A 23,267-nucleotide genomic window follows, 5' to 3' on the forward strand; every position below is an offset into this window, starting at 1 on the left:
AGATCGCGCCACTGCACTCCAGCCTGGGTGACAGAGCGAGGTTGTCTCAAAAAAAAAAAAAAAAAAAAATCAGGAAAACATTAGAGTAAAAGAAGCAATAGAATGAAACTCTTATATAATACCGTTTAGGTAAACACACACACAAAGCACTGTGTAGGTTAGGCCCAGGGACATATATCAGCACGTACGGTGAGGTGCTCATGGTAAAGAGGGAGAAGGAGTGTGGGGAACACGTGGATTGGGAGAGGGATAAAATGAAACATCGGAAGGGCCCTGCACGGACCAGCGATGATGGGATGATCATTGACCACAAACCAAGTCTGAATCACGGAACTCTTTGGACCGGGAGTCCTAAGAATATTACTTGAAAATTGCTAACAGTACCTATTTTATGGTGGGTACCATGCGTCTGGCCATGGAAGGCTTTGCAAGGTTTCACAAACACATTTTGGCTCTCCTATGTGAGTGCCTCCTCTCAGACCTCATTCCTTTCAGCTTTCCAGCCTTTACTCAGGCTGTTCTGAGTGCTGTCCTTATCCTGACTTCTCTACCTCTCCAACCTTGCCTTCACCTTTCTTTGACTACCCCAGACTCCCAGATGGCTGCCTATGGAGTCTTGGCTATTTCTTGCGTGTGATTGAGCACAGAGCTAGGCTGTAATAAGGGCCCAAGAGGAGAAATCCTGCTTCTTCATCCCAAACAGTGAGCTCCCCTGAGGGTCTTCTGAATATCTCACCCCCACCTCAATTGGGGTAAGATGCACCCAGGCATCTTTTTTTTGCTCATTACTATGCAAGAAAGGTAAACAGAGCCACAAAATGTTTGATGTGGAGAGGAACAACATTTATTGAGCACTTATGTGCTAGACCCAGCTCTAAGGTCTTAGCTCTCAGTAATCCCCATGGCCACGGGTTAGGTAGATGGGGCTGAACTCACTGGACAGATGGAGGGACACAGAGGTTCAGACACGAACCAGATAGAGGCCCCAGGTCGGCCTAGCTCCAAATCCCAGAGCTGAACAAACAACTTGTTCAGAGTCTTAAGGCCAGAAAGGGGTCCAGATCACCCCACTGAGTCAGCCTGGGTAGAGAATACCATCTACTCCACACTGACTGTACAGGTCAGGCATCAGGGGACGGGGGACCCTGACATTTACAGCCTGAAAAAGACCTTCCACGCTATTTAATACGGTCAGTTTGAGGTCATATAAGGAGAATTAGGAGTTTCCCTCAAGCCTCTTCCTCTCTTTTTGAACCGGTTTTCCAATCTGTAAAATAGGACAGAGTTCCGGAAATTCTTTTCTCAGTCTGCCAGCAGGTGGAGCCCACTCTTCAGGCCTTCCTCAGCTTCCAGAAAGTTGCGGCGTTCCGGGGAGGAGGGTGTGTTGTGGGGCCAAGCGCTCTGGGCTCCTGGGACAAAGCAGGATCGCTGCTCAGCCCCAGCCCGGCAGAGCAGCCCGGGAGCCCCGGGTGGCTGCCTGGACTTTAGGGCCCGGCTTCGTTCGCCCCCTGCAGGACACTCTCGGTACTGCAGGGCGCCAGGCCCCGAGGGCAGGGACCAAGACCCTGGAGTGAAGATGCCCCCGTCCCCGCCAGGTGTGATGAGAGGGCCCTGGGGATAGGGGCCCCCGGGATAGGGTCCCCCAGGTAAGGCTGAGACTCAGTTGGGCTGCAGGGCCGCATCATCCTCAGGGGCAGTGGCTACAGGTAGTTGTCTTCAGCAGCGGCGTCCTCGCCCCTGGGCTCATCCTCATCCTCGTCGTCGTCGGGGGCCAGCGCCTCGATGTCGTGCGTGATGTCGGCCAGCAGCCGGTGGAAGGCCTGTGCCTCCGGCCGCTGGGCCGCGCCGTCGTAGCTGCGCACCGCGGAGGCCGATGTGGAGCTCATGCTGCGCTTGATGCGGCCGAAGCTGTCAGTGAGGATGCCGCCCTCGCGGATGCCCACACCCTCCAAGAAGCCCTCGAAGTAGCCGATGTCCTGGTCCGGGATGAAGGGCCGCATCCCTGCGAGCCGAGGGGCGGGGTGAGTCCTGGGGGCACAGCCCCTTTCCCTCCTACAGGGGAAGCGTCCTCTCTGCAGATCTGGGTTCAAATCCCTGCTGTCACTCACTGGCTGTGTGGCCTTCCCAAGGTCCTTAACTCTCCAAGCCAGTGAATAACGACACAGCGCTCAGCACACAGTGAATGCTCACTACATTCTAGGTTACCGTACTTTATATTATTATAACCACCGCCTCCTAGGTTCAAGTGGTTCTCATGCCTCAGCCTCTCAAGTAGCTTGGATTATAGGTGCACACCACCACGCCCTGCTAATTTTTGTGTTTTTCGTGGAGACAAGGTTTGACCAGGCTGGGCTTGAACTCCTGACCTCAAGTGATCCCCCAGCCTCAGCCTCCCAAAGTGCTGGGATTGCAGGTGTGAGCCACCTCTCCAGGCTTATTTTTGTTTTTATTATTAGTACCATCATTGTATTCCTATTTATTTATTTTTGAGACAGAGTCTCACTGTGTTGCCCAGGCTGGAGTGCAATGGCGCGATCTCAGCTCACTGCAACCTCCATCTCCCAGGTTCAAGCCATTCTCCTGCCTCAGCTTCCCAAGTAGCTGGGACTGCAGGCACTCATCACCACGCCTGGCTAATTTTTGTATTTTTAGTAGAGACGGGGGTTTCGCTATGTTAGCCAGGCTGGTCTTGAACTCCTAACCTCGTGATCCACCTGCCTCAGACTCCCAAAGTGCTGGGATTACAGGTGTGAGCCTCTGTGCCTGGCCAGTCCCATTGATTAATTATATTGAACTTCATTTTCCTCATCTGAGACATTGAGATCGTTGCACCTGTTTTCTGGGTAGGGATGTGAGGATTAAATAGCGAGGTACTCAGCACACACTGAGCACGCTGTAAACAGTTTGTTTTACTTCCGTCTCTATTTACTAGCTATGTGACCTCAGTCCTTTGCTTCTGAGTCTCACTTTCCTCACCTGCTGCAAAATGGGGACCAATAATGGTATCTACTTCTCAGAATTGGGGGCAACCAATAAGATGATGCTTGGCACATGGTAACTGCCAAGCACCTCAGTTTATTCGTATTATTCCTCATGTTATTATTAGTCCTCCTTACTAGCTGTGTGACCTTGGACACGTTCCTTAGCCTTTCTGAGCCTCAGCTTCCATATGGGGCAAGATGGGAAGAATCAGTCCATCTCCCAGCTTTGCTGTGAAGATGAAATGACCACACCACTGCTTAGTTCTTCTTATGAACAGTGTCTCCCAGCTCTGACAAATTCTTTCCCTACTCTACACATTGAGCTCCTCATCTGCCCTTCAAATCTCATGATTTGGGCTTGATCAGAGGCTGAAGGATAAGAAAACACTCGCAGTGCAGTGCCTGACTGGGATGGCATGGGCCAAGCGGGGGCCCTAGCTGACCTCTGGGGTGCGGCGGGGGCTCACCGAGGAGGAGGAACTTGCGCCGGTCTCCGTAGAGCTTCAGCAGGCCTGCGCAATAGTCCTGGATGGACAGCCCCAGCCGGTACTCCCGCAGCAGCAGTGCAAACTGCTGGATCTCGAGCGGCCCCAGCTTACTCCGCAACTATGTGGGGGACACCATTCGAGATCAATCCCAGGGAGCAACCTCACCCAACCCCTGCCCAAAAGGCCCACAGCCTTCGCTAAGGGCATGTTTGGCTCGGCTCTCCTCTGAAAACCCTCCCATGGGCTACTCCGGGGACATCCAGACCCCATAGGCTACATCTAAGAATAGGATGTGGACTCAAGCTGCCTGAGTGCAAATCTTGACCCCTTCACTGGATCAGCTCTGTGATCTTGGGTAGGTGACAACCTCCACGATGCTTGCTTTTCTCATCTGCAAAGTGAGGATAATGATGGCACCTTCCTCTTGGGGTTGTTGAAAAGATTAAAAGAAATGATGCATGAAGGTGCTTAGAATGGTGCCTGGTATACAGAAGGCACTCAATTAATGCCAGCTGACATTGGTTAAGGTCTTTCACAAGTGGGCCTCAGTTTACTCTCCTAACCTCAGCTCCTGCCCTGAGCTCTGATTCGGTTACATCCAGGATGATGTGCAGTTCCCAAAATGTTTACTCCAGGCTCCAGGCTTTTGCTTGTGCCGTTCCCGCCGCCTGCCCCAGCTCACCGTCACCAAGTAATCCTGTAACTGCTCGAAGCCCAGGCCACTGTGGTCGCTGCCGCTGCAGTGGGAGCCATGGAAAGAAGGTGTGGACGTGCCACTGTAACATGCTTCAAAGGTGTCCTGGGAGCCATTGCTGCAGGCATGGGAAGAAAGGGGCCTTCATTCACCTCCCTCCAGTTCCTCGCTCTCAGGCAGGCTGAAGGTGGCAGGGCTCAGCTGCTGATGCTCTGAGGCCACATCCTAGACTACACGCTGGCTTCCAAGGCCTCGAGTACCCTGGCCCTGGCAGCTCTCAAGCCTCATCTCACTGTGCTTGCCTCTGCTCTTTGTGCCCCCACCCATCTTCTCTTCTTCTATCTCCTCACCTCTGGGAGTTTGCACCTGCTGTCCCCTCTGCCTGGCATGCCTCTTTTCCCCTCCCTTTTGTTCAGCTAACTCTTCCCATGATCTTAAATGTCATCTCCTTAGGAGAGTGTTCCCTAATTCCCCTAGGTTGGGTTAGAACCTCTGCCGAACGTGCCCCCTCATTCGTGACATGCATGGCCTTTCCAGGTCCCCTCAAGCATCCTCTGTGACCACTCTCTCCCTCACACCCTCTGCCACAGCTACAGTGGCCACCTGCTGCTCCTCAAACCCACTAAGCTCTATCCTGTTTTCCTGTTCAGAAGTCTTTTTTAATTTTTTTTTTTGAGACAGAGTCTTGCTTTGTCACTGAGGCTGGAGTGCAGTGCTGAGATCTCAGCTCACTGCAGCCTCCGCCTCCCAGATTCAAATGATTTTCATGCCTCAGCCTCCCGAGTGGCTGGGACTACAGGCATGTACCACCATGACTGGCTATTTTTTTTATTTTTAGTAGGGCGGGGTTTCACCATGTTGCCCAGGTCCTCTGGAACTCCTCACCTCAAGCAGTCTGCCCACCTCAGCCTCCCAAAGTGCTGGGATTACAGGGGTGAGCCACCATGCCAGGCCAATTCAGAATTCTGACATTTGCTGTTCCCTCTACCTGGAACACTCTTCCCCCTTTCATCTTCCAGGCCTCAGTTCATGTGCCGTCGCCTCCGAGAGGCCCTCCTGACTCCCCAGCTGAGTTGGGGTCCCCCTCAGCCTCTCTTATAGCGCCCTGAGCCTCCCTTTAGTGCTTATTACCGTTAGTGATTGTTACTGTTAAATGGTGATTTCATTGCCTCCCATGCTAGATCGTAAATGTGATGAGACGGGGGACCTTGGTTTTCTTCATTTGCTGAACACCTACTATGTGCCAGGCCCAGGTTTTGTCCCCTGTCTTTCGTCCCTCTGTATCCCCAGCACACAGCACAGTGTCTGGCACATAGAAGGTACTCAAGAAATATTGCTCAATAAAAACTCAACCTTGGGCTCCTGCCTCCTTGTCTCTAAATTATTCCAGAACCATCCTCCATTGTTACCTACAAAGAAGCAGTGTAGCTTTGTGGTTAAGGGACTGGACTGCGGAGCCAGCCTTCTTGTGTTCAAATCCCAGACCTACAACTTACTAGCCGTTTGACTTTGAGAAAGCTAAACTTTATTTCTCAGTTTTTCCATCTGTAAAACGGGATAATAATAATTGGTGTCATCATGAGAATGAGAGGAGTTAATATTTGTAAAACATTTAGAATCATGGACTACAAGCCATAAATAAACAGTAGCTGCTGTAATGTTGCTATGTCGATGAAAAAAATAACGTGCTTTATAGAATAGCCCTTAGAACACAGCAAGCTCAATGTTCAAACACCATTATTACTTGCTCTCTCCAGTAGATATCTGGTTGTTTAAACACTCGCCTAAGGGCACACAGTATGAGGAAGGCAAATCTATCGCCACTAAAAAGGAAAAAAACAGTAAGGCAGGTATCACTGGCAGAGACTGCCACATGCCAAACCCAAGCCCTTAGTGACATGACTAGGTGATCAACTCATACCAGGCTACCCAGGACTTTCTTGGTTTTAGCGCCGAAAATCCCATATCCTGGGAAACCTCTCATTCCTGAGCAAACTGGGATGGCTGGTCACCCTAAACAGAACCCTGGGTAATGTTCCCAACTGAATTGTTTAAAATTTTGTTTATTAATTAATTTTTTTTTTTTTTTTTGAGACAGAGTCTCACTCTATCGCCAGGCTGGAGTGCAGTGGTGCAATCCCAGCTCACTGCAACTTCCGTTTTCCAGTTTCAAGCAATTCTCTTGCCTCAGCCTCCTGAGTAGCTGGGACTACAGGCACTCATGCCATGCCCAGCTAATTTTTTGTAATTTTAGTAGAGACAGGATTTCACCATGTTGGCCAGGATGGTCTCTAACTCTTGACCTCATGATCCGCCCACCTCTGTCTCCCGAAATGTTGGGATTATAGGCGTGAGCCTATTTGTTTGTTTGTTTATTTAAATAGAGACAGGGTCTCCCTATGTTGCCCAGCTGGTCTCAAACTTGTGGGCTCAAGTGATCCTCCTGCCTTGGCCTCCCAAAGTGTTAGGATTACAGGCATGAGCCACTGCTACTGGCCTGAAAATTTTTTAAAATTAATTATTTATTTGAGACTTGGTTATGAGACTGGCTAAATTTTTGTATTTTTGGTGGAGATGGGATTGCACCATGTTGCCCAGGGTGGTCTGGAATTCCTGGGCTCAAGCAATCCACCTGCCTCAGCCTCCCAAAGTGTTGGGATTACAGGTCTGAGCCATCATATCCAGCCTGAAATACATGTATATTTTTAATCCTAAATTTTCCACCTTTGCTTGCAGCTAGTGATGGCTATGTGACCAAGTCCTGCCTATGAGATATAAGCAGAAGTCATCAGGTGGGAATCTGGCAAAACTCTTTAAAGAGGCTCCTGGCATGCTACTGTGATGGCTGGAGCTACAACCACCATCTTGGTCCATGAGGTGACCTTGAGGATTGTTGCAAGTCCTGAAGAGGGTAGGGGAGGAAAGAGAAGCCCGAACTCCTAACAACCATGAAACGTTGAATTGCTCTATTTTATGTCAGATATAAGAAAAAAAGTTCTATTTTGTTTAAGATACTCTTTTTGGGGTTTTCTATTACATGAAACCAAAATCAAAATAAACCAAAATTATTTTTTGGCCTTTAGCTATGATTTTGGTCTCTGCAGGCCACTATGCCTGGATGGCTGGGAGAGAACCACACAGGCCTGTGTAGACTGGGTCTGAGTTCTGGTGTCTCCTGGGTCTCTCAGAGGTCTGGATCCTGTGAGTTTCCAGAGTCAGAGAGCTCAGTTTACCTCCCCCTCTTAGTGCCCAGTGTCTCAGCACACATCAAGGTTGAGTCACCTTCTCCTACCCTGTCGAGACTAGTGACCCTGTGTGTGCAGGGGTAGGGGAGCAGGGTGGAGTCCCTGACACAGGCAGTACTCACAAGGAGCTGCAGCAGCTGAAGTCGGCATCATAGGCGTACGTCCCATCTGTGCGGCAGCTCTCACCTGGCACCAGCAGACAGAGGCAATGTCAGAGGCAGCAAAGCAGGGATCGGCATCCCCTCCTCCCTGAGGCCCCACCCTCAGTCTCAGTCCGGTCCTGCCTCTGACACCAACACACAGCAGACCCTGGGGAACTCCCCTCTCCTCTCCTGATCCTCCACTTCCCCGACATGGGGACAATACCACCTCCCTGCCTTCCTCATGGGGCCTTGGGAACAGCAGATAAGGAAACATGTGAGACAATATTTTGTCAACTGTGGGTTTCAGGCAAGAAAAAAAAAGTGTCAGCTGAATGCAGTGGCTCACGCCTGTAATCCCAGCACTTTGAGAGGCCGAGGCCGGAGGATTGCTTGAGCCCAGGAGTTCATGACCAGCCTGGATAACATAAAGAGACCTCATTTCTACAACAACAAAAAAATTAGCTGGATGTGGTTGTGCATGCCTGTGGTCCCAGCTACTTGGGAGGCTGACACTGGAGGATTATTTGGGCCTGGGATGTCACAGCTGCAGTGAGCTGTGATTGCACCACTGCAGTCCCAGCTGGGTGACAGAGCAAGACCCTGTCTCAGAAAAAAAAAAAAAAGAAAGCTGTGAAGAAAACTCTCAGAGCAAAGAAACACCATGTACGAAGAACATGCTCTCCTCCTGGTCCTGTTGTTTCATTTGTCTGGTTATTAGACTCACCCTTTCTAATCACTCAGTGTTGCTTCCTTACCCTCCAGATAGGGCCAGTTCCTCATTATACATTCTCCTAGCACAGTCTGTGGTTATGTATTTATCTATTTTGAGACAGAATTTTGGTTCTTGTTGCTCAGGCTGGAGAGCAGCACTTGATCTTGGCTCATTACAAACTCTGCCTCCCAGGTTTGATGGATTCCCTCCTGCCTCAGCCTCCCGAGTAGCTGGGATTACAGGCACCTGCCACCACACCCAGCTTATTGTTGTATTTTTAGTAGAGATGGGGTTTCACCATTTGGCCAGGCTGGTCTTAAACTCCTGACCTCAGGTGATCCACCTGCCTTCACCTCCCCATGTGCTGGGATTACAGGCATAAGCCACTGCACCTGGCCTGTGGTTATATATTTATTTGTGTCCTTATTTAATTACTGTCAGCCTGCCTCCACTAAGTAAACTTCATGAACACAGGGCCACCTTTGGTTTTGCTCACCAGAATAACATAGTGGTTAGCACCGGATCTGACATAGTAGGTGCTCAATAAATATTTGCTAAATGAATGAATTTGTTGGAATATTTGTTGAATTATCTCATTTATTTGCCCATCAACCTTGTGAGAGTTGAACTAACCCAGCTTCCCAACAAGCACAGCTCCGACAGATGGGAGGGTCTTTGGAAGAAAAGAGCCAGCACTCTGTTGCTGGGACCATGCTGTGGGAGAGAGTCGCTGTGGGAATTCACCCACTGGCCTGAAGGCAGCACGGGGAGTGAGGTTGTTGCTGATAGAGCTTCAGAATCAGACAGACCCAGGTTTGAATCCTGCCTCTGCCACTTACCAGCTGTGTGACCTTGAGTAATGTATTGACTACTCTGAGCCTTAATGTCCTCATCTGTAAAACTGGAATCCTAAGGCCTCAGAGAGTTCTTTCATTCATTCAAAAAATACTTCGTGTCTGATGTACCCAGTCTCATGGTAGCCACGGGGGATACAGTGACAGAGAACAGGCAAGGTTGCTATGAGGACATGGCACATTGGTACTGTGCTTGGCACACAATTGGTGCTCAACAAATGCCTCTATTAGTCTCATTCTCATTCTAGTCCTTGAGTGTATCCAAGGACCCATCTGGAAACCTTGGTTTTGCCTTAGGGTCCTAGTGGGACCACTGGCTCAGGAAATAGACAAAACATGTGCTTAGGTTTCTGCAATACAGGGGCACAAAAACAAAAGGGAGAGAGAAGAGTTCAACTCTAGGGGGCTTGTTCTGAATTTGGCAGCCCAAACATCTTTGAAGAAGCTAAGTTTGAGATCGTCATGAAAATGGACATTTCACCTACAAATGGGGGACACACTATAATTATGGCAGAGATCAGGAACCCTAAAGGCCTTCACCAGCCCCGAGTTCTGGCCATCTTCCCTCTGGCCTTTTTGGGATGTTTCACAGGAGAGGAGGTCAGGAGTTCTGGTACTCACTGCGGCTGCAAAGCCACGGCCGTTCAGGTGTGGATGTGTAGTGGTAGCCAGCCCGGTCCACGCACTCAATACTCTGGTCCCCGTAGATGATCTGGAAGACTTGACAGATGAGTGCGCAGGACTCCTCTGCAGCGTCCTGGCCCAGGGAGGAGGAGAGAGAGTTCAGGCCCTCACCAACCACCAGGATGTTACCCTGCTTCCTAAAACAGCGTGAAGATGTGCACAAAGATACACACGTGTAGAGCCCTTTAAATTGGCTCTCAAGACTTTTTCCATCAAAATTATATGGCTACTCTCTGGATCGTGAGACCCCTTTATAGAATTCAGTGACACATCTGACTCTTGTGCCATGAAAAATGTACCCCAGATTTCTAGAGGATTCATCAGCCTTCTTGATGCCCATCTAAGATAAATCCTGATTTAGTTTAATGTATAGGTATGGAAACTGAGACCCAGAGAGAAGAAGTGATTAGTCAGGATTAGAACCCAGTTATCCTAATGCCTAGTGGGAGAAGGGATGATTAAACGTATCAAAATTTTAGGCTCAATATAGTTACTAATACTGGAAGCCATATTTAGATATGAACTTCCTGGCATTCAGTGTGAAAATGGAAGCAGAGGCCGGATGCAGTGGCTCACACCTGTAATCCCAGCACTTTGGGAGGCCGAGGCAGACACATCATGAGGTCAGGAATTCGAGACCAGCTCGGCCAACATGGTGAAACCCTGTCTCTACTAAAAACACAAAAATTATCCGGGCGTGGTGGCACACGCCTGTAATCCCAGCTACTCAGGAGGCTGAGGCAAGAGAATGGCTTGAGCCTGGGAGGCAGAGGTTATGGAAAGCCAAGATCACACCATTGCACTACAGCCTGGGCAACAAGAGCAAAACTCTGTCTAAAAAAAAAAAAAAAGAAAATGAAAGCAGGATACATACAATTCAGTCTCTTATAGAAGGAATTTAAGTTCTTGGCTAAAACTTTTTTGAGACTGCAGATCTGAAGAGGAATTTAGCTCCTTAATTTACCTCTTTACACCTTAGGACACATAGAAAGGCAGTAACTGATGAAGATACTGTCTTCATGAAGCTTTTCTCTATGTTGTGTCTCTAAAAAGGCCCAAGATAATGGATGGTTGGATGCAAAAAATAAAAATAAAAAAGCCCAAAGTATAAATTAAAATGTAACTCAGGATAGGCATTTTGGGATAGTGGGTGTGTCCTAATCATTAAACCAGGACTGATCCTTACCATAAACCTACAACATGGACAGGGCAAAGAGGATTCTTATTTTACAGTCAAAGATGCTGAGACTTAGAGTGGGTAAGTGAATTGCCTAGGCTCACACAGCAGGTTCATGGCATTAGTTAGCACCAGCATCCAAGGTTCTTTGACTCTAACTCCTATACCCTCCTTGGGACCAGGATCACTCAGATAAGAAGCCAGACACTTGGACATCCCTGAAAAGCAATTTTTTTTTGAGATAGAGTCACACTCCAGTCGCCCAGTGGCATAATCATGGCTCACTACAGCCTCGACTTCCTGAGCTCAGGTGATCCTCCCACCTCAGCCTCCTGAGTAGCGACGGCACACACTGCCATGCCCAGCTAATTTTTTGTAACTTTAGTGGAGATGGGGTTTTGCCATGTTGCCAAGGCTGGTCTGGAACTCCTGGGCCCTAGTGATCTGCCTGCCTCAGCCTCCCAAAGTGTTAGGATTACATTTATTTACTCACTCCACAAATTCCCATTTAGTCCTATTGTGTGACCGGCACTGGGCCGGGTTTAGTATCCCAAAGCCCTCACAGTCCAGTGGGATGAACAGGGCACACTGTTGGCTTTGTCTGGAATCCTATTTCCAGCCACAGAGGAAGTAGGCATAGTGGCCGGAGTACAAATGGCCTTGTAAGCAACTGTAAGGATGTTAGCTTTTACCTGGAGTGAAATGGGAAGCCACTGGAAGATGTAGAGTAGTGACATGATGTGACTTACATGCTAACAGAACCACTCTGTGTGGGGGAGGAGACTGCCAGCAAGGGCTGAACCAGTTAGAGGGTGACCACACGATTCAGGTGAAAGAAAATGAGGCATGGACCTGGGTGGGTACATGGGAGGATGGGGAGAAGTAAATGGGTTTTGATTATGTTTTCATTGTTGTTGTTTTGAGACAGAGTCTCGCTCTGTCACTGAGGCTGGAGTGCAGTGGCTTCATCTCGGTTCACTGCAACCTCCACTTCCTGGGTTCAAGTGATTCTCATGCCTCAGCCTCCTGAGTAGCTGAGATTACAGGCACCTGCCACCACACCTGGATAATTTTTGTATTTTTAGCAGAGGTGGGGTTTCACCATGTTGGCCAGGCTGGTCTTGAACTCCTGACCTCAGGTGATCCACCAGCCTCAGCCTCCCAAAGTGCTGGGATTACAAGCCTGGTTATGTTTTAAAAATAAGAGCCAACAAAATTGATTGACAGAGTGGATATGGGGCATGTGTGAGAAAGACACCGTGAGAGCCATCCAAGGGCCACTGCAAGGTTTTGGCCTGAGCAATGTAAGGATGCAGCTGCTATTCATTGTGACAGGGAAACCAAGGGAGTAGCAGGCTTGGGGGAGGAGATTGGAGCTCAGCTTTGGATGTGTTGGGTTTGAAACAGTTGTCAGACCTTCAGATAGAGAGACTGCATTGAGATTTGGTGGGAAATAAAACCTGAGGAATGTTCAGTGTTCCAAAAGCCGTGAGACGAGAGATCACCTGGAAATGGGTAGATGTAGGATAGATGGAGGAGGGAAGAGGATCGAGGGCCCGAAGTCTGGGGCACTCCAACTTCTGGAGAGAAGAGGAGGAACCAGCTTGGTAGGAGAAAAGCCTGGAGAAGGTGGAGAGCTGGAAGCCAAGTGAGGAAGTGTTTCAAGGGGAGAGAGACAGCTGTGGTGTCTGAGTTTACTGGTGATTAATGCCTTGCCCTTTAGACAGGAACTATGTTTCATTCACCACTGTTTTTATACAGAGGGATTTGGTGGTCCAAGATCAGAGGAAAAGCTTAGAATGCTCAGAACTTGAAGGTGTCTGCTAGACTGTGAGCTCCCTGAGGGAGGACACCAGATGTCTTTTCACGTCTGTATCCATAGAACCTAGCCCATTGCCTAGCACAGAGCTGGCACTCAATAAACATGGTTGGATGAATAAAAGCAAGGGGGAATGTAGAGGATGGGGGAAGAAAAGGGGAAGACGGAGGGGGAAGGAAGAACGGCAAGAAGGCTTCTGCCTTGGCTGACCACCTTAGTTATCAAGAGTGCTGACTCTGCACTTCCTGGATTTGAATCTTAAAACCACCTAGCGCTTCCCGTGTGACCTCGCCTATGTTACTTCACCTATGGGTCTCGGTTTCCTTCTCTATAGAATGGTGATACAGTCGTTGTAATATTTGCCTCCAGAGGTTGCTGTGAGAATTAAATGAGTCGCTGCTGCCCTGTGTCTGCCATGAGCGGGCCCTCGATTCATGCTGGTGATTCGTGTCCTCGTGAATGTTACCGTGGTGGGGACAACACTGACAACGTTGAAGAAGGAACGCGGCTGGAGATGAGATCTACTTTGTTTTGGCCACTGTGAGAGTTCGTTCCATTGAGGGAGCCAGGAGGAGGCACCCCGGAGGTGCCCAGGTCCGGAGTTTAGGAGCCACCAGGTGGGGTGGGTGCAGGGAAAAGGCAGGGGCAGAACCCAGGAACCTGGTGGGTGGGGCGGGGGCAGGGTGGGGGGAAGCCGGGCTTTGGGCGCGGGCTGCCCTCGGGCTCACCCTGTTGGCCACAGCCAAGATGACCAGGTTGCAGTAGGCGTCGGGGCTGGGGTCCTGCGGGTCGAGCGGGTTGGGGCCGGGGTGTCGCCGCTCCCAGCTGCCGCCGCCGCCGCCGCCCGCCTGCCTCCGCTCCCAGCTGCCGCCCGGCTTGCCCGCGCCGCCGCCGCCGCCACCGCCTCCGCCTGCGTGCCGCCGCTCCCAGCTGCCGCTGAACGTCTGCCGCCGCTCCCAGCTGCCCGACGCCCGCGCCCCGGCTCGCTGGCGCTCCAGGCTGCCACCGCCGCCTCCCCCGGCCCGGGCCTCCGCGGCGCCCCCGCCCCACCCCATCCGCCAGTCCAGGCTGCAGATGGTGTGGCGCCGCTCCGCGGTGCCCACCCGCCGCTTCTCGGGCGCCGCGCCTGGCGGGCCGGGGTCGCGTCCTGCGCCGCCGGGGCTGGCGTCCACGCCGGCCGGCACCGGGTCCACACCCAGACCTAGGAGAGCCCAGGGGGCCGTCAGCCTCGGGGATCGGGGCTCAGAGACCCCCTCTGAGGCCGGCTGGAGCACCCCGCGGTTCTGGGGCCCCACCGCCGCCTGGCCCCCGGCTTTAACTTAGCGCGTTCCCCGTCCACTCCGCTTCCACACTTTCGGGCCCGCCTCGGCCTTAGTCTCCACCCCTAGGCTCCGGGTGGTGTGGCCAGGTGGCTTCCACGCTCCCCACGCCGCCCGCGCCCCTGGCCTCAGACCTGCCCTCTGAGCTGAGGGTGGTGATCAGGCTGTCCTCTCCCTAGGGAGCCTTAACTGGGGACCAGTCCCGGGTTTCAGGGACCGGCCCTTTGGATTCCGACCCTCCGCCTCCCCTCAGCCCCGCCCCCGGACTCAGGCCCCGCCCCCAGCCCCAGGGTCCACCCTAGCCTCTGAGCCAGGTGGTAACTGCGGGCCTAGTCCTGACCTTGGGTCTTGGGCTTCTTCACCCTTTCCGTGCTCCACCACCTGGCCTTGGTGTAGTGGCTCAGGTCACCCACCTTCATCCTCAAACTCAGGCCCGGTGTGCTTGCCCAGGGCCTCTTTGGCCTGCCGCGAGTCTCAGCGTAGTATGGACAGGCCTTTTCCATCGCCCCCGCCCCCGCCGCAGGTCCAGCTCCTCGCCCCGCAAACCTTCTGCCCCTGCCCCGCCCCCGCCCGCCGCACCGGTCTTGAGCACTAGCAGGTGCAGCGCGTCGTCCTGCAGGTAGGAGGCGGCGGCGATCTCGTGCGTAGGGATGCGCAGGATGAGCTCTTCATTGTCGCGCCAGGTGAGCAGCAGGCAGCGGGCAGACAGGCTCAGGATGCTGTCCTGCTCCGCCGTGGTCTTCAGCGGCAGCTCCTTCAGCTGCTGCAGGGAGGGGCAGATCTCGAGTTCCCGGGGTCCGCAGGGAGAAGAGGGAGAAGGGGACAAGATCCTGCCCTCTTCCCTCCCCAGAGTCTCACCCTGGCGGTGTCTAACAGCTGCAGGAGCTCGTCCCGACTGGAGGGGTTCAGTGAGGAAGTCACCCAGGTAAGGTGGCCCAGGAACTGGATGGAAATCGGAGTGAGAGGGACACAGAGAGGTCACCCTGAAGCCTTGAAGAACCCTGGCCTGCTCACTGATGCAGTGCGGATAGACTGAGATAGAAATACCCAAATTAATAAAACCTGGTAATAACTTTTACTGAGCCCATAAGAGAAGCCAGGCACAGTTCTGAGCGCTCTCTGTGTATTCGGTCATTCATCTTTTCTAAGGGTGAGAAAAACCAAGGCAGCGTATGGCTGACTAAACAACTTGCCCAGGATTTGATAGCTAGAGAGGATCAAACCAGGCTCCACCTGCCAGAGCCACACTCTCAGCTACTGGCTTATATTGCCTTAGCACATAGTTATCTAGCTATAAGATTCCACAGGGAAGCAAAAGTCATTATAATAGCTTGAAAAAACTGACCACCTGTGAATTTCCTCTAGCCTGCATGGCTCTCTCCACCCCAAGAGTCATTGTCAAACAAATTGCAAATCAGAAGTCAAATGGAAAAGGAAAATGTTGGATTGAATTAGTATATCGTCAGAAAAAAAATGATGAAATGAAATCAATAAAATTTTCATTCACTCTTAGTTATAGCCTAATGTTAGCACTTAAATATATTCAATATAATAATTAACTTTTTTTTGGAGATAGACTCTCACTCTGTCACCCAGGCTGGAGTGCAGGGGCAAAATCTCAGCTCACTGCAAGCTCCACCTCCCAGGTTCAGGTGATTCTCCTCCCTCAGCCTCCTGAGTAGATGGAATTACAGGCACAAGCCACCATGCCCGGCGAATTTTTGTATTTTTAGTAGAGAAAGGTTTCACCATGTTGGCCAGGCTGGTCTCAAACTCCTGGCCTCAAGTAATACACTTGCCTCAGCCCCCCAAAGTGCTGGGATTGAGCGGGTTGGGCCGGGGTGGCGTCACTCCCAGCCAACTTTTAAAATATTATTTTTAGTTGTATTCTTCTAGGTGAATCCACCAATCAAACCTTTTCTCTTCTTTAAATCTGTAGGAAATTTCAGTCCCCAATTTTTAAGTGGATTTATTTGTTTTCCCTCCATATCGGTTTGCCAGATAAAATATAGGATGCCAGTTAAATTTGAACTTCAAATCAATAATTTCTAAGTTTTTTCTTTTTAGTATTTTTAGTCCCTTGCAATATTTTGGACATATTTATGCTAAGAAAGTATTCATTGCTTATCTGAAATTCAGATTTTACTAGGTGGCTTGTTGTTTGCTAATTTGGAAAACCCTACCCCCATATCAATCATTGCCTCTTCACGGTGTTCATGAAATAGAAGTATAGCTCCTGGCTAGGCACAGTGGCTCACACCTGTAATCCTAGCACTTTGGGAGGTCAAGGGGGGAGGATCAGCTGAGGTCAGGTGTTCGAGACCAGCCTGACCAACATGGTGAAGCCCCATTTCCATTAAAAATACAAAAAAATTAGCTGGATGTGGTAATGTGCATCTGTGGTCCGGCTGCTCAGGAGGCCTGAGGCAGGAGAATCGCTTGAACCTGGGAGGCAGAGGTTACAGTGAGCTGAGATCGTGCCACTGCATTCCAGCCTGGGTAACAGAACAAGATTTCATTTCCAAAAAAAAAAAAAAAAAGAAAAACAATAGAGACAGAGAAGTACAGCTCCTAAGTGGTGGAAGTCCTTTGTGCCTTGCTGTTAATCTGGCTACTGTCTGAGTAACAGCAAAGTCTTTGCAGTAAAATCTCATGGGAAATGTGAAAGTCAATCAAAATAGAGTCACTTGTGTTAAAAGCCCTGACAAATAGAAGGGAGGATTCCCATGCATGAAGGCCTGATAACAAGAACTATCAAAAAGACTGGAAAAACTACAACTTTGCACAAAGGCCATCGCAACCTTACACACACACACACACACACCCCCCACACAGATTCCTGCAAGGACAGCAACAGCTTGTCCAACTGGGAAATGGCGCTGCCCTTGTTATTGATCCTTGCAGCCAGGGATAATTATCTCAAAACAATTATGTAATCCTCCTTACTTTTTCTTTAAAAATCTTTGCCTTCCTTTACCTCCTGCGTACACACAGTTTACCATGCCACCCATATTCCCATTGCAATGCCTATTCCTGAGTAAACACTTTCTTTTAGTGAGTCTCCCCTTCTGTTATTTCAATTGACAAAGATAGGGCTTTTCTGTGCACAGAACACTCTCCTATCCACTCTCCCCTGGGGATGGGAACATGGAGGATACTCAGCAGATGGAAGTCACTTGCTGAGGTCATGAACCCAGGCCTCTTTCCCAGGAGCCGAAACTTCCCCTGTATGAGACAGGGCTGATCAGAACTTGGTGTCAAGGAGAGGGGAGGGTCTCCTCACCCCAAGGTTTTTCTCACCCCTTCTCATCCTGCACGTACCTTGACCTCTTTCTCCAGATAGTCACACAGCAGAATCTGGGGGTCGATGAGGTAGTCGGGGGGATAAAGGGGCATTGAGTGCAAGGGCCGGCGGCTCACGCTGCTCCTGCAGGCTGCTCGGCGCCCGGCCTTGGGGAACACCAGCCTTCGGATGGGTGATACAAAGCCCTGGGGAGGAGACGAGGAATGAGAGTGCTAACAGTGGCTGCTTTTATTGAGCACTTATTATACTCGTTTTAACTTACATTACCTCTCACTAAAACTCTGCAGAAGGGGTACCTCTGTAAGTTTCATTTTACAGATGGAGAAACTGAGTCCTAGAGAGGACCTAGCTGCTAAAGTCACCAGCTAGTAGTGGTGGAACCAACAGTTCACCTTGGGCGTTCTGGGTCCCAAAACCTTCTTTCTGAACACCCAGGTGAGAGTGTAGCTCCTGCCAACCAGGTTTGAGGAATGAGTCTAGGCTGGGGCAAATGCAGAAAAATATTGGGATTCAAGGCCGGGCGTGGTGGCTCACGCCTGTAATCCCAGCACTTTGGGAGGCTGAGGCGGATGGATCACTTGAGGTCAGGAGTTGGACACCAGCCTGGCCAACATGGTGAAACTCATCTCTACTAAAAATAAAAAAATTAGCCAGGCATTGTGGCAGGAGCCTGTAATGCCAGCTACTCGAGAGGCTGAGGCAGGAGAGTCACTTGAACCCAGGAGGCAGAGGCAGAGGGGTGTGTGTGTGTGTGTATGTATAATATATATTAGGATTCAATATTTCTTATGCTATTCTCTGTGCTTTCCTAAAAGTTAGAAATCATTAATAAGTACATTTAAGTAGAATTCAGGGACACCTGCATAACAATGGCCTGGATCAAGGTTAAAAGTGCAAATTCTGGGGCTCAGCCCAGACGAACCATCTGAATCTCAAAAGAAAGTTTGAGTTCCATCTAGAACAGCATTTTTCAATATGAGATTCCTGGACCAGTAGCAGCAACATCACCACCTAGGAAGTGAGAGAAATGCAGATTCTCGAGCCCCATCCCGGACCCACTGAATCAGAAACTCTGGGAGCAGGGCCCAACAAGCTCTCCAGGTGCTTCTGATGCAAGCTCAAGTGTGGGACTGCACTTCAGAGCAGTCGCTCCCAACCCTGGCTATCCTTTAGAACTCCCTGGGGAAGGCCAGGTGCAGTGGCTCACGCCTGTAATCCTAGCACTTTGGGAGGCTGAGGACGGAGGAGAGCTGTGAGCCCAGGAGTTCGAGACCAGCCTTGGCAACATGGTGAAACCGTCTCTACAAAAAATATACCAGCCGGACACGGTAGCTCATGCCTGTAATCCCAGCACTTTGGGAGGCAGAGGCGGGCGGATTATGAGGTCAGGAGTTCGAGACCAGCTTGACCAACATGCCGAAACCCTGTCTCTACTAGAAATATAAAGATTAGCTGGGTGTGGTGGCGTATGCCTGTAATGTCAGCTACTCAGGAGGCTGAGGCAGGACAGTCGCTTGAACCTGCGAGGCAGAGGTTGTGGTCAGCCAAGATCGTGCCACTGCACTCCAGCCTGGGAGACAGAGCAAGACTCCACCTCAAAAAAAAAAAAAAAAAAAAATTAGCCAGGTGTGGTGTGGTGGTACGACCCTGTAATCCCAGCTGCTTGGGAGGCTAACGTGGGAGGATCACCTGAGCCTGGGAGGTCGAGGCTGCTGTGAGCTGAGATTGCAACACTCAGCTCAATGATTATGCCACTCAGTGGCACAATCATAGCTCACTGCAGCCTCAATCTCTTAGGCTCAAGCAATCCCTCTGCCTCAGCCTTCCAAGTAGTTGGGACTACAGGTGTGTGCCACCATGCCCTGCTAATTTTAAAAATTTTTAGTAGAGATGAGGTCTCACTGTGTTGCCTAGGCTGGTCTTGAACTCCTGAGCTCAAATGATTCTCCTACCTTGGGCTCCCAAAGTGCTGGGATTACAGGTGTGAGCCATTGGGCTTAATAGACTTAATCTTAAATTCATTAAGTTTTTTAAAGCCTCCTTAGGTAATTTCAAAAGGCAGCTCAACTGAAAACCGCTGAGTCAATGTGTGGTGTCAACCCTCCTCTCCCCACCCCCGCCCATAAGGAGCTCACATTCTTGTTCGGGTAAACAGAACACAAGTCCACAAATACATCTGTTCATTTACTCATTCATTCAGTAAACATTTATTCACACCTGTATGGCTGGACTCTGTGCTGGGTGCTAAGGATTCACTGGCGACCTGGACCCCATCCTTGCCTCTAGGGCTTGTGAGAAATGACCTAGACTCATGAGTTTCCAACTTTATGTGCCCTCGAGTTTTGATTCAGTAGGGTTAGGTTGGGGCCTGAGACTCTGCATTTCTACCAGACTCCCATCTGGTGCTGATGTTACTGGTCTGTGCGCCACACTTTGAGTAGCCAGGATCTAAACAGGTGATTCTCAAAGCGTAGCCCCATAACCATCAGCATAACCTGTTGGCCTGTTAGAATTGCAAATTCTTTCTGACTCAGGCGATCCTCCCACCTCTGCCTCACAGTAGCTGGGACCACAGGCATGCACCACGACGACACCTAGCTAATATACATATTTTTAAGAGATGAGGTCTCACTCTGTTGCCCAGTCTGGTCTTGAACTCCTAGGCTCATGCAATCCTCCTGCCTCAGCCTCCCAAAGTGTTGTGATTACAGGCATGAGCCACTGTGCCTGGCCAGAAATGCAATTCCTTGAACCCCACCCCAGACCTATTGGCCCAGAAACTGGGGGTAAAACCCAGTGATCTGTTTTAACAAGCCCTCAGGTGATTCTAATGGGTGCTCAACTTAGATTAGAAGCAATATTATAGAGCCTGGATGGGGTATGTAGAAACTGAGGAATGAGAGGAAGCTATCTGGGAGAAAACATGCCAGGCAGAGGGCACAGCATACGCAGAATTCTGGGTGCCTCAAAGGCTGGTTGAGGGTAAGCCTGGAGAAGCCATGTGCAGTCAGCCTGAGTGGCTAGATTATGAGATGAACACATAGAGGCCTTGAATGCCAGCTATGGAGCTGGGACTTTGTCTTGCATATGTGTGTGTGGTGGGGATGGGGTGGCATTGGTATTTTTGTCGGTGGCCCTGAATGGCTCAGCTCTGCCCACCTATCCAGTCCCATTTGTCTCACTCTTGTCCCCTGGGCCCCCACTACACAGTCCTCCTTCAGTCCCTCCAGCTTGCTATATTCCTTCCCACTGTGGGGCTTTTGCATATGCTGTTCCTCTGCCCCAAACACTCTTCCCTACCCACTTTCCTTCCACCCATCAGCTCTCGACTCAAACTGACCAGTCTAGGGCTGGGTACCCTAATATTCTGTCCTTCAGCACTGAGTATAGACCTTCTGTAAATTTTTATTTATTTATTTTGAGACAGAGTCTCATTCTGTCACCCAGGCTGGAGTGCAGTGGCATGATCTCAGCTCACTGCAACCTCTGCCTCCTGGATTCAAGTGATTCTCCTGCCTCAACCTCCTGAGTAGCTGGCCATGTGGGCCAGGCTGGTCTCGAACCCCTGACTTCAGGTGATCTGCCTGCCTCGGCCTCCCAAAGTGCGGGGATTACAGGCATGAGCCACTGCATCCAGCCCTCCTATGCAATTTTCCATTAATTTGTTCATTGCCTTTTAAAAACTGAAGGGCTTGGTGCATAATAGGCACTCAATAAATATCTGTTAAAAGAACAAACCAAGAGAAAACATGCACCTATGTGTTGACTCCCTTCTGAGCCCTCTGTGGTTCATGTGGGCACCTTTCACAACAGCCCAGACCCACATTTCTGGTGGAGAGGGGAGAGGGGAGTGTGGAAATGGGGGTGAGATAGAAGTTTAAATAAGAATGGTTCCCTGAACTCCAAAGACAACCAGGTGAGACACCCGGGGAACCATACCAGAAATCTTTTCAGAGTCAGAAGGGGTGAGGATCTGGGGGTGGGGGAATGGCTCCTGGCTGACGCCTTACACATAGGCCCTTGGATAAAGGTGGGGAGGAGCAGGGAAGCAGGCGGAAGTCTCAAGCCTAGGTAGGTGACCTCCTATCAGAATTGCCCCAGCTGGGTCCTTCTGTCTGGGATTGTGGTGAGCAGGAGAATGGATCTGCTGAGTGTCTGTCTGAGAGGCTGCAGGAGGGAGCCACCAGAAATAGCGGGGAAGCAGGTGTGGAGAATCTCCCAAAGTAAGTCTGTCTGGCCAGGTTTCCTGGGAGGGTCCCTGTCTGTCCATTTTAGGGATGCCAGAGCCCACTGAGAGTAGAGAAATAGGGAGTTTAGAGCCTGAAGTTCTGGCTGCCCAAGAGTGGGAATGAAGTTACCTCCAAATGAGAAGAAAGGTCCCCCTTATGCCCCTCACTACCAATCCCTCGCCCACCCCAGTCTGCCCCCTTCCCCAGCTTTGGGGACATTCCTTTCCCTGCGTCCCTCCCAACCTCCCACCTACCTTCTTCCCTTTCTTGACTTCATATTCCATGGTGAAGTGTCCCCTCTACTCCTGCCACCCTCCTGGCCATCCCCTCCAACCCCCACCTCAGTTCCTTTGTTCTTTTTCCTGCCTAGTCGGAAACTCCACCAGCCCTGGAGTTCCTGCCCCTCCCATCAGATGGGGAGGGCGGGGGTGGGGGGCGGTGGCATGGAGGACACAGCCTTGGGACCCTGCAGCTGAAGGGTGGAAGTCCAGGCACAGCTGACCTGGGGTGGGAGGCTCAAGGCCTCTAGCCAGAAGGCATGTTACTGGGGGAGCTTGGGAACTGGCCAAGGCTGGAGAAGGGCCCCCCAAATTTGAAGTCCTAATTTGGAAAATTCCAAGCTCCAGCCCTACTTCTGCCACTGACCTTGTTGTGTGACCTTGGCAAGGCAAGTCAGCTCCCCCTTTCACAGCCGGTTTCCCCCTCCCCTCTATAAATTGGGAGTAAACATTTTCTCCCTCCCTAGGCTGCTGTTGTGAGAAATGAAAGAGTGAGTGGAAAGCGCCTTATAAACTATAGAATACTGTAGCCGAGCAAGTTATGATTAAAAAAAAAAATCATTACTATTAAGTGAGGCAGTATGCCTGGGCTCTGAAGACAGGGTGCTTGAGTTTGAATCCTAGCTTTGGCACTTACTAGGGTTATGACCTTTGGGAAGTCTCTTAACCACCAGAGCCTCAGTTTTCCCATCTTTAAAATGAGTATAATACTAGTTTAACCTCATAGTGAATCTGGAAGGATTAAATGCACCTAGAAGAACTTCTGGCACATATTAAGTACTCAGTAAGGCCAGGCATGGTGGCTCACGCCTGTAATCCCAGCATTTAGGGAGGCCAAGGCAGGTGGATCACCTGAGGTCAGGAGTTCAAGATCAGCCTGGTCAACATGGTGAAACGCCGTCTCTACTAAAAATACAAAAACTAGCTGGGCATGGTAGCACATGCCTGTAATCCCAGCTCTTCAGGAGGCTGAGGCAGGAGAATCACTTGAACCTGGGAGGTGGAGATTGTGGTGAGCTGAGATTGCGCCACTGCACTACAGTCTGGGTGACAGAGCAAGACTCTGTCTCAAAAAATATAAAAAATAAGTGCTCAGTAAATGTTAACTTTTTACCTGCCTAGTGGTTGTCAACTTAAAGAACAAACAGAGGCTCTCTAAAAGAAAAGATATTTCACTTAGGAACATTGTAGTGAGAATTACACATGCTATAGTAAACAATGTGCATTCTCAGGGAGGTGAAGGAAGACAAAGATTTTTAAAGCAAAAAAAAATAAGGATTACGTTATTGTTTTTGAAATAATTATCCTTGGCTACAAAGATCAATAGCAAGAGTGATGTT

General features: G+C 50.3%; 1 protein-coding gene across 1 annotated transcript; it reads right to left on the minus strand.

Annotated features, from left to right (window-relative positions):
- Positions 1-109: 109 nt before the first annotated feature.
- CCM2L (CCM2 like scaffold protein) lies at positions 110-22,683 on the minus strand. The gene is made up of 10 exons (XM_032295293.1): positions 21,904-22,683; positions 17,438-17,605; positions 14,975-15,058; positions 14,696-14,879; positions 13,526-13,998; positions 9,739-9,874; positions 7,531-7,594; positions 4,152-4,281; positions 3,449-3,587; positions 110-2,002 (listed from the first exon to the last, which is right to left on the minus strand). The coding sequence occupies exons 1-10, from the start codon at positions 21,931-21,933 to the stop codon at positions 1,701-1,703; spliced, it is 1,710 nt and encodes a 569-aa protein (XP_032151184.1). The 5' UTR covers positions 21,934-22,683; the 3' UTR covers positions 110-1,700.
- Between the last annotated feature and the right edge of the window lie 584 nt (positions 22,684-23,267).

Source organism: Sapajus apella, unplaced genomic scaffold, assembly GCF_009761245.1.
Source record: "Sapajus apella isolate SASKATOON/1434 unplaced genomic scaffold, GSC_monkey_1.0 scaffold33, whole genome shotgun sequence".
NCBI lineage: Eukaryota > Metazoa > Chordata > Mammalia > Primates > Cebidae > Sapajus > Sapajus apella.